The sequence below is a fragment of the Taudactylus pleione genome, unplaced genomic scaffold, assembly GCF_031769625.1.
Source record: "Taudactylus pleione unplaced genomic scaffold, aTauple2 ptg000696l, whole genome shotgun sequence".
NCBI classification, from domain to species: Eukaryota; Metazoa; Chordata; class Amphibia; order Anura; family Myobatrachidae; genus Taudactylus; species Taudactylus pleione.
Window position 1 is genome coordinate 130,358 of NW_028285098.1, and position 10,246 is coordinate 140,603.

Genomic DNA, 10,246 nt, shown 5'->3' on the forward strand with positions numbered 1-10,246 from the left:
GAATGTAAGGGAGGGAGAGTGTGACTGGGTGCTGCTGGGGTGTTGGAAGTGAATGTAAGGGAGGGAGAGTGTGACTGGGTGCTGCTGGGGTGTTGGAAGTGAATGTAAGGGAGGAGAGAGTGTGACTGGGTGCTGCTGAGGTGTTGGAAGTGAATGTAAGGGAGGAGAGTGTGTGACTAGGCGCTGCTGGGGTGTTGGAAGTGAATGCAGGGGGAGGAGAGTGTGTGACTGGGCGCTGCTGGGGTGTTGGAAGTGAATGTAAGGGAGGGAGAGTGTGACTGGGTGCTGCTGGGGTGTTGGAAGTGAATGTAAGGGAGGGAGAGTGTGACTGGGTGCTGCTGGGGTGTTGGAAGTGAATGTAAGGGAGGGAGAGTGTGACTGGGTGCTGCTGGGGTGTTGGAAGTGAATGTAAGGGAGGGAGAGTGTGACTGGGCGCTGCTGGGGTGTTGGAAGTGAATGTAAGGGAGGAGAGAGTGTGACTGGGTGCTGCTGAGGTGTTGGAAGTGAATGTAAGGGAGGAGAGTGTGTGACTAGGCGCTGCTGGGGTGTTGGAAGTGAATGCAGGGGGAGGAGAGTGTGTGACTGGGCGCTGCTGGGGTGTTGGAAGTGAATGTAAGGGAGGGAGAGTGTGACTGGGTGCTGCTGGGGTGTTGGAAGTGAATGTAAGGGAGGGAGAGTGTGACTGGGTGCTGCTGGGGTGTTGGAAGTGAATGTAAGGGAGGAGAGTGTGTGACTGGGCGCTGCTGGGGTGTTGGAAGTGAATGTAAGGGAGGGAGAGTGTGACTGGGTGCTGCTGGGGTGTTGGAAGTGAATGTAAGGGAGGGAGAGTGTGTGACTGGGTGCTGCTGAGGTGTTGGAAGTGAATGTAAGGGAGGAGAGTGTGTGACTGGGTGCTGCTGGGGTGTTGGAAGTGAATGTAAGGGAGGAGAGTGTGTGACTGGGTGCTGCTGGGGTGTTGGAAGTGAATGTAAGGGAGGAGAGTGTGTGACTGGGCGCTGCTGGGGTGTTGGAAGTGAATGTAAGGGAGGGAGAGTGTGTGACTGGGTGCTGCTGGGGTGTTGGAAGTGAATGTAAGGGAGGAGAGTGTGTGACTGGGTGCTGCTGAGGTGTTGGAAGTGAATGTAAGGGAGGAGAGTGTGTGACTGGGTGCTGCTGAGGTGTTGGAAGTGAATGTAAGGGAGGAGAGTGTGTGACTGGGTGCTGCTGGGGTGTTGGAAGTGAATGTAAGGGAGGAGAGTGTGTGACTGGGCGCTGCTGAGGTGTTGGAAGTGAATGCAGGGGGAGGAGAGTGTGTGACTGGGCGCTGCTGGGGTGTTGGAAGTGAATGTAAGGGAGGGAGAGTGTGTGACTGGGTGCTGCTGGGGTGTTGGAAGTGAATGTAAGGGAGGAGAGTGTGTGACTGGGTGCTGCTGGGGTGTTGGAAGTGAATGTAAGGGAGGAGAGTGTGTGACTGGGCGCTGCTGGGGTGTTGGAAGTGAATGTAAGGGAGGGAGAGTGTGTGACTGGGTGCTGCTGGGGTGTTGGAAGTGAATGTAAGGGAGGAGAGTGTGTGACTGGGTGCTGCTGAGGTGTTGGAAGTGAATGTAAGGGAGGAGAGTGTGTGACTGGGTGCTGCTGGGGTGTTGGAAGTGAATGTAAGGGAGGAGAGTGTGTGACTGGGCGCTGCTGGGGTGTTGGAAGTGAATGTAAGGGAGGGAGAGTGTGTGACTGGGTGCTGCTGAGGTGTTGGAAGTGAATGTAAGGGAGGAGAGTGTGTGACTGGGTGCTGCTTGGGTGTTGGAAGTGAATGCAGGGGAGGGAGAGTGTGTGACTGGGTGCTGCTGGGGTGTTGGAAGTGAATGTAAGGGAGGGAGAGTGTGACTGGGTGCTGCTGGGGTGTTGGAAGTGAATGTAAGGGAGGGAGAGTGTGACTGGGTGCTGCTGGGGTGTTGGAAGTGAATGTAAGGGAGGGAGAGTGTGACTGGGTGCTGCTGGGGTGTTGGAAGTGAATGTAAGGGAGGGAGAGTGTGACTGGGTGCTGCTGGGGTGTTGGAAGTGAATGTAAGGGAGGGAGACTGTGTGGCTGGGCCTTGCTGGGATGTTGGAAGTGAATGCAGGGGGAGGAGAGTGTGTGACTGGGCGCTGCTGGGGTGTTGGTAGTAAATGTGGGTTTGGGGGAGTACATGTGAGTGCTGCTGGGACTGATGTTGGGAGTGAATGCGAGTGGAAGGGGCACCAACAACTGTCTCGTCTCCAGGATTCTGGTATGAACTTACGCACCTGCCACAATGGACTCAGCTTTGTCCTCCATTCATGACGCACGAGTCTCTTTCATGTCACTTAGGCAAACCTGTTATTTAAACAATAGTGTCAATAAAGTTTATTTAAAAAAAAACTATACAGACACTACCCCGATTGCTAAGGAAGTGACAACTAGACCAGCGTTTCTGTTGACAGTAACCAAGGTAACAGTCCTGGAAGCAGGAGCACACATGTGCCTGGCTGCAAGGTGGGTACTACACTTATTTATTATCATTTACATAGCATATTTATTAACCGTTTTATATATATATATATATATATATATAAAATATCACACAAATTCTGCTGTGCTTTACAGTGATATATCAGTCACATCAGTCCCTGCCCCAGTGGAGCTTGCAATCTATATTTCCTATCACATGTACACACACATATACACACTATGGTTATTTTTTGTCTGAAGCCAATTAGGCTGCCAGTATATTTTTGGAGTGTGAAAGGAAGCTGGAACACCTGGAGGAACCCATGCAATGATAAGGAGTACATAAAAACTCCACACAGATAGGGCTCTAGTTAGACTCAAACCCATGACCTCCGTGTTATATCTGATTATATAATGTCTGAACCCACAGCTGCCCTATGCAGGTTTTGCCCATAGATAGAATGCCTGTGTGTGTGTATGTATATATAGAGATTATATATATATATATATATATATGTGTGTATACTATAGCCCACACCTGAGCGCCCTGAATTAGTGTAAATCAGCCTAATTGATGAATACTTTTTACATCTGTAACTTAACTCCCAAAATGTGAACAGACAAATGATAGTACCACCCTCCTCACCTACCTACCCTATAGCTTTGCCCCTAGTGGCTTTAAACAGCTTAAGCACCTGAGATGTAGTTGCGCGATAATCAGCAGTCTGTGCATGCATATGAGTCGTGTGGCGCATGCGTCATGGTACCGTAATCGCTTGCAGCGACTATTTGTGTGATTAATGGGAGGTGGTGGAAATAAACGCAGATGTGTTGTGACCGTGCTTGGGACATGCGCAGTGACAGTGCTCCGACACTCCATACACGCCACCATTCTGCGCTACCGTAGCGCTACTCAAGTCCAATCATTGAAGTGTCTGGAACCGATGCTGAGCCTTTGTACACAGATGCTGGGATTTGCAAAGCTGCAGAAGTCTCCATACATCCCCCTGCGTCTGCGACATTTGGACATCTTTGCGCAGCAGCGGAGTGCGGTGTCACAGCTGCAATAGCATTAGCGTACATCTGTGAATCATGCCCTATGTTACTGTAACACCTGGCTGGCGCTTAGGTCATCATCGGTAATGGGATGTGCTTACACTAATACTGTGCACTCCCCCTCACGCACCTGGTCATGAAGCCGCTCACATAAAGGACCCGTCTCCTGCATTATCGATCCTGCCATCCCAGCACCAGTCTTTGTGACATAACCTGAAATACTCTGTGCTGCTGTGCTGTGTGTATTCTCCCCACCTACAGACCCCGATCAGAGTGAGATTTCATTTATTGCCTATATTAGTTGGCTCTCCAACCCTGGGGTAGTGCAAAAGGGGCAGCAGTGGCTTATTACACAGCCATACCAGTGGTAGGGTGCCGTTACAGGTCAGAAGCAAAGACCTTGGGGCAGCGCCCTGTGCAATGTCACTGCTCACCCCTAGTAACGGTTCTTCCTCTAACATTCATAAGGGCCGCGCGGTTCTCCTTGTCTCAACAGCAATTAATATATTTCATCAAGGAAAGAGAGACACCTATCTGTAGTAACATGACAGCCGCCTTACATATTACAAACTAGAACAAAGCAAGAGGGAGCTGGAGGCAGCAAGTGAAGGCTTGGAGGAAAGCCGGTGGCCCATCACTGGTGCGGACTACGGGGCAGGTGGAGACATTGCCTATAGCAGCCAAACATTGTCTAGCTATCATGTTATAGAATGTACTTGATAAATGACAGCTAGGAGCTGATTGGTTGCTATGGGCAACTTCCCCAATTGCCCTTTGCAGAAGGTTGAATGCACAGCCTCTATGCCCCATGTGTGTTCAGTATTGGCAGCGCTGTCGTGTCCATAGAGGCGGAGTTCCCCTTTCTCCTCTGTCTCCTCAGACGCTGGTGATGATGTTGACCACCAAGGTGCTACAACACACAAAGAGCATGACCCAGGTCAGTAGACGAAGGCCTCTTGCCCCGTTCCCCAAATCACCCCACTAAATCGTCTTGTGATTTGACTGGTTGTGTTTCCCTTTCAGAGAAACGATCTGCTGCGCCTGGCGGAGATGGAACTTCAACGGTATAACAGCCTTCTGCATAACGCGCACACAGCTAGAACGTCTAAACGGCGGTTACTAATGTTATAAGTAATAAAAAATGTTCCGCCTAAGACGATGAATTCTCAAGTGACGTGTTATGGAGAGTGGATGACGCTTTTTAGCCATAAATAAATAACGTACATGTCCTGTTTGTGGAGCAGTGGAGGAAACCGTATTACGCTGCCCGTCGTCGCTGTTATTCCGGGCTGTCTAGAAGCCTGCATTCCACTGTGGTTAGTTTGCTACGATTGCAGAGCGATATAAAAGCAGATGGGGTACGCTATACCCCTCATTTTATGTCACCTGGCACATTGATAGTACATTTAATATAGAAAGTGATGTATACTGCTAATTATTTGGATATTATAAATCACTCCCCGTGAAAACACCAGTACACTATGATCTTTTACACGGGAAGTAGTCAGGAAGCCGACTGATGAAATCCCGACCGCCAGCTTCCCGTCTGTCTAATCCCGGCAAGGTACAAATGACAGGCGTCGAAGTCCCGACGTGTCATTAGACCTACGCCGGGATCCCGATACCCGGCTTACCGATCGAAGGTAAGCCGGACGCGGACAGCCGCGCGTTAGGTTAGGGGCTCCCAGGTGGGACTTAAGGTTAGGCACCCCCCTGGGAGGTTAGGATTAGGCACCCCGGGGGGAGGTTAGGGTTAGGCACCCCCCTTCCCCGGGAGATTTAGGATTAGGCTGCGGAGAAGGGGAGGGGTAGGTTTAGGCACCTGGGGGGGGGGGAGGTTAGGGTTAGGCACCCCTAAAGGAGGGTTAGGGTGTAAAAAAAGGTTAGTTAGTACTTACCTTTGTAGCTTCGGAATCTTCACCCCTGCCGGGCTTCCGCTGTCGGGATTAGAACCGCCAGCCATGCGGCCGGTGGTAAATCATACTGATTCCCTTTTACACAGGTCACAAAAATCTGAGCTGACTTCTACTGTCGATAATAATTTGCTGTATTATCCCTTATAATTAACATGTTTTTCTAATAACCACTGAAATTATGATGCTCACTGATTTAGGGATGGACATCGGAAATCCGCCATCGAATGATGGTTGGGCTACCGCCATCGTAACATTCAATGCAATGGCAACTAACCATCGCATCAAAAGAATTTGATGAAAAAACTTTGCAATGGTGTGCATTGCACAAAACACAAGTTCTCGATGTGTAACAGCTAGAGAAAGCTGTATTTTAACATCGGACAGACATCGCTTCCACACCATTTGGTGGTGGCTGCCATCGGAAATGCCGCCATCAAATGGTTAAATCCACTACCAACGTAAGAAAAACATCGGTGGTGAGAACCATCTGTATCCATCCCTACACTGATTATGGTGAAGGCATAACATCTCACCATCGCCCATCATCACAAAAGGAGTCCATCTCGTTACTCCTGTGCCGGACTATACAGACCACGCATGCATGGCGGCCATTGCCAGAGAAGCTTCTCCCGTAACCCTTTCCCGGCAAGTTTTGCGATGTGTAACCCAAAGACTGCAGCGGCTTACGCCATCTTCAGATATGTTAGCTGCTGGGGCCAAGCTCCGGAATGAGCTTGGTAAATTTGACAGCATCGTATCCCCTTTAGAAACTTTAGGGAGCTGTGGCTGATGTCGGAAATATAATACATCTGGGGGATACTAAATATTTGCAGGTATCCTCCGAAAATTGGTGTTTTTGAGGAATATGCAGCAAATATTTAATGATAAATAGGTCTCTCTATCTTCGCCCCCTCTATCTTTCGTTTCTGTTCATTATGTCTAATTTCCCCTCTGAGCTCTGAGTATACAACCTTACACCTGCTACTATGTCTAATTTCCCCTCTGAGCTCTGAGGATACAACCTTACACCTGCTACTATGTCTAATTTCCCCTCTGAGCTCTGAGGATACAACCTTACACCTGCTACTATGTCTAATTTCCCCTCTGAGCTCTGAGGATACAACCTTACACCTGCTACTATGTCTAATTTACCCTCTGAGCTCTGATACAACCTTACACCTGCTACTATGTCTAATTTCCCCTCTGATGATACAATCTTACACCTACTACTATGTCTAATTTCCCCTCTGAGCTCTGAGGATACAACCTTACACCTGCTACTATGTCTAATTTCCTCTCTGAGCTCTGAGGATACAACCTTACACCTGCTACTATGTCTAATTTCCCCTCTGAGCTCTGAGGATACAACCTTACACCTGCTACTATGTCTAATTTCCCCTCTGAGCTCTGAGGATACAACCTTACACCTGCTACTATGTCTACTTTCCCCTCCGTACTCTGATACAACCTTACACCTGCTACTATGTCTAATTTCCCCTCTGATGATACAATCTTACACCTACTACTATGTCTAATTACCCCTCTGAGCTCTGAGGATACAACCTTACACCTGCTACTATGTCTAATTTCCCCTCTGAGCTCTGAGGATACAACCTTACACCTGCTACAGGGACATTTCCGCTCTGTAGAAAGTAAAGTGCATTTTGTTGACCATAAAACTGCCCTAACTACCTCCTTCTGTCTCCTTCCCGGATGGCAGGGAGCAGGAGCTCAGTATCCACAATGCATGGAAGGAGGACTCCATGGGAACCATCGCCGGTCGGATCCAGAGACGACAGAGCGCACAGATGCGTCAGGAACTGAGGATGGCGAATAAGGAACTGGTATTGGTGAGTGGACACATCCAGCACATTAGACAGGTTCAGGATAAGGCAGGATAGTCAGTCTGTCATTGTATATTCAGGCTCGGTACAGCAGGATAGTCAGTCTGTCATTATATAGTCAGGCTCAGTACAGCAGGATAGTCAGTCTGTCATTGTATATTCAGGCTCAGTACAGCAGGATAGTCAGTCTGTCATTGTATAGTCAGGCTCAGTACAGCAGGATAGTCAGTCTGTCATTATATAGTCAGCCTCAGTACAGCAGGAGAGTCAGTCTGTCATTGTATATTCGGGCTCAGTACAGCAGGATAGTCAGTCTGTCATTGTATAGTCAGGCTCAGTACAGCAGGAGAGTCAGTTTGTCATTGTATATTCAGGATCAGTACAGCAGGAGAGTCAGTCTGTCATTGTATAATCAGGCTCAGTACAGCAGGATAGTCAGTCTGTCATTATATAGTCAGCCTCAGTACAGCAGGAGAGTCAGTCTGTCATTGTATATTCGGGCTCAGTACAGCAGGATAGTCAGTCTGTCATTGTATAGTCAGGCTCAGTACAGCAGGAGAGTCAGTTTGTCATTGTATATTCAGGCTCAGTACAGCAGGATAGTCAGTCTGTCATTGTATATTCAGCCTCAGTACAGCAGGAGAGTCAGTCTGTCATTGTATATTCAGGCTCAGTACAGCAGGATAGTCAGTCTGTCATTGTATATTCAGGCTCGGTACATCAGGATAGTCAGTCTGTCATTGTATATTCAGGCTCAGTACAGCAGGATAGTCAGTCTGTAATTGTATATTCAGGCTCAGAATAGCAGGAGAGTCAGTCTGTCATTGTATAATCAGGCTCAGAATAGCAGGAGAGTCAGTCTGTCATTGTATAATCAGGCTGGGTATAGCAGGAGAGTCAGTCTGTCAGTGTATAGTCAGGCTCGGTAGAGCAGGATAACCAGTCTGTCATTGTATAATCAGGCTGGGTACAGCAGGATAGTCAGTCTGTCATTGTATATTCAGGCTGGGTACAGCAGGAGAGTCAGTCTGTCATTGTATAATCAGGCTCAGTACAGCAGGATAGTCAGTCTGTCATTGAATAATCAGGCTCAGTACAGCAGGAGAGTCAGTCTGTCATTGTATATTCAGGCTGGGTACAGCAGGATAGTCAGTCTGTCATTGTATATTCAGGATCAGTACAGCAGGAGAGTCAGTCTGTCATTGTATAGTCAGGATCAGTACAGCAGGATAGTCTGTCTATCATTGTATAGTCAGGCTCAGTACAGCAGGATAGTCAGTCTGTCATTGTATAGTCAGGCTCAGTACAGCAGGATAGTCAGTCTGTCATTGTATAGTCAGGCTCAGTACAGCAGGATAGTCAGTCTGTCATTGAATAATCAAGTTCAGTACAGCAGGAGAGTCAGTCTGTCATTGAATAATCAGGCTCAGTACAGCAGGAGAGTCAGTCTGTCATTGTATAGTCAGGATCAGTACAGCAGGATAGTCAGGCTGTCATTGTATAGTCAGGCTCAGTACAGCAGGATAGTCAGTCTGTCATTGAATAATCAAGCTCAGTACAGCAGGAGAGTCAGTCTGTCATTGAATAATCAGGCTCAGTACAGCAGGAGAGTCAGTCTGTCATTGTATAATCAGGCTCAGTACAGCAGGATAGTCAGTCTGTCATTGTATAGTCAGGATCAGTACAGCAGGATAGTCAGTCTGTCATTGAATAATCAAGCTCAGTACAGCAGGAGAGTCAGTCTGTCATTGAATAATCAGGCTCAGTACAGCAGGAGAGTCAGTCTGTCATTGTATAATCAGGCTCAGTACAGCAGGATAGTCAGTCTGTCATTGTATAGTCAGGCTCAGTACAGCAGGAGTCAGTCTGCCATTGTATATTCAGGCTCGGTGGGTGCAGCAGCTGAACATATGTGGCAATGGATTAAAGGTGAATTTCTACAAATAAATATTGGGGGGGCTCTCAGTTTGGCTGCAATCTATGTGGTGAACTGATGTGTGTGTTCCTCAGGTTCGTAGAGCGGCTCTACAGCGCCTCCTGCAGGTGGAACACCAGCAGTACCAGGAGGAGCTGATCATACTAGGAAAGACCTTCTTTGGACAGAGACTGTGAGATGCACAGCAGAGGTCACCTCCATGGCTTCCAGGCTGCCAATTAGCTGTTAGCACAACGCTATGAATAAAATCCGCGTGATCTGTTAGTAACAACATTCTCCAGTAATGACCTCACCCTGGGCATCTCTATCCAGGGGCGCCTGTGCCCAACATTACATCCTGTATTATACAGTAGTCAAATAAAGCTGATGGCAAATTCCTTACTGAGCACTGTATAATAAGCATGGCGTCACCGCGCGGATGATGGTACCCCGGCGAGGAACGACAAGGTCGCTGCGCAATACTGCAAAGGTCACGTCAGAGTGTGATCTCTGACCAGCCTACAGGCACCTTCAATGCATTCACTGTCCAGTTTATTTCCTACCCTATCCGCCAGTGCAAGCTTCTGCGCCCCGGGGACTCACGCCCCATAACGTTGTACATTTCGGCAGGATTCACAGTGCGCAGCAGGTCCATCGCCATTTTGCATTCCAGGACGGACGTTTCGCATCTTAGATATAGCATCAACATTTTTTTGCGGCCTAATCCAGTGGTTCTCACCCTCACCCCTCAAGTTTTCTCTACAGGTCATGTTTTCAGGATCTCGGTCTATGGAAGCTGGTGGGATAATTACTGGCCCAGCAAGATACACTAACTCCCCTGTGCCTGGCTAAAGACATCCACATAACATGTCCTGTTGGTGGTACTTGAGGATGGGCGTTGAGGACCCCTGGCCTATACTATACACTCAAATATGGGTGAGAGCAAACCACACTCCCGGACCTGACCCACCACCCTAAATCATTGTGTCCGTTCTCCCAGGAATTACGCAGCCTGGGTTGGGACTGCAGTGACGTGAATCGTGCCACCATGCACCTTGTAATTCCCGATTGG

General features: G+C 48.4%; 1 protein-coding gene across 1 annotated transcript; it reads left to right on the plus strand.

The window, feature by feature from the left end:
• The first annotated feature begins 2,434 nt into the window (after positions 1–2,434).
• Positions 2,435–10,017, plus strand: CFAP141 (cilia and flagella associated protein 141). The gene is made up of 5 exons (XM_088456290.1): positions 2,435–2,488; positions 4,380–4,436; positions 4,523–4,563; positions 7,136–7,265; positions 9,270–10,017. Exons 2-5 carry the CDS (start codon positions 4,389–4,391, stop codon positions 9,369–9,371), a joined length of 321 nt encoding a protein of 106 aa, XP_088312416.1. The 5' UTR covers positions 2,435–2,488; positions 4,380–4,388; the 3' UTR covers positions 9,372–10,017.
• Positions 10,018–10,246: the final 229 nt, after the last annotated feature.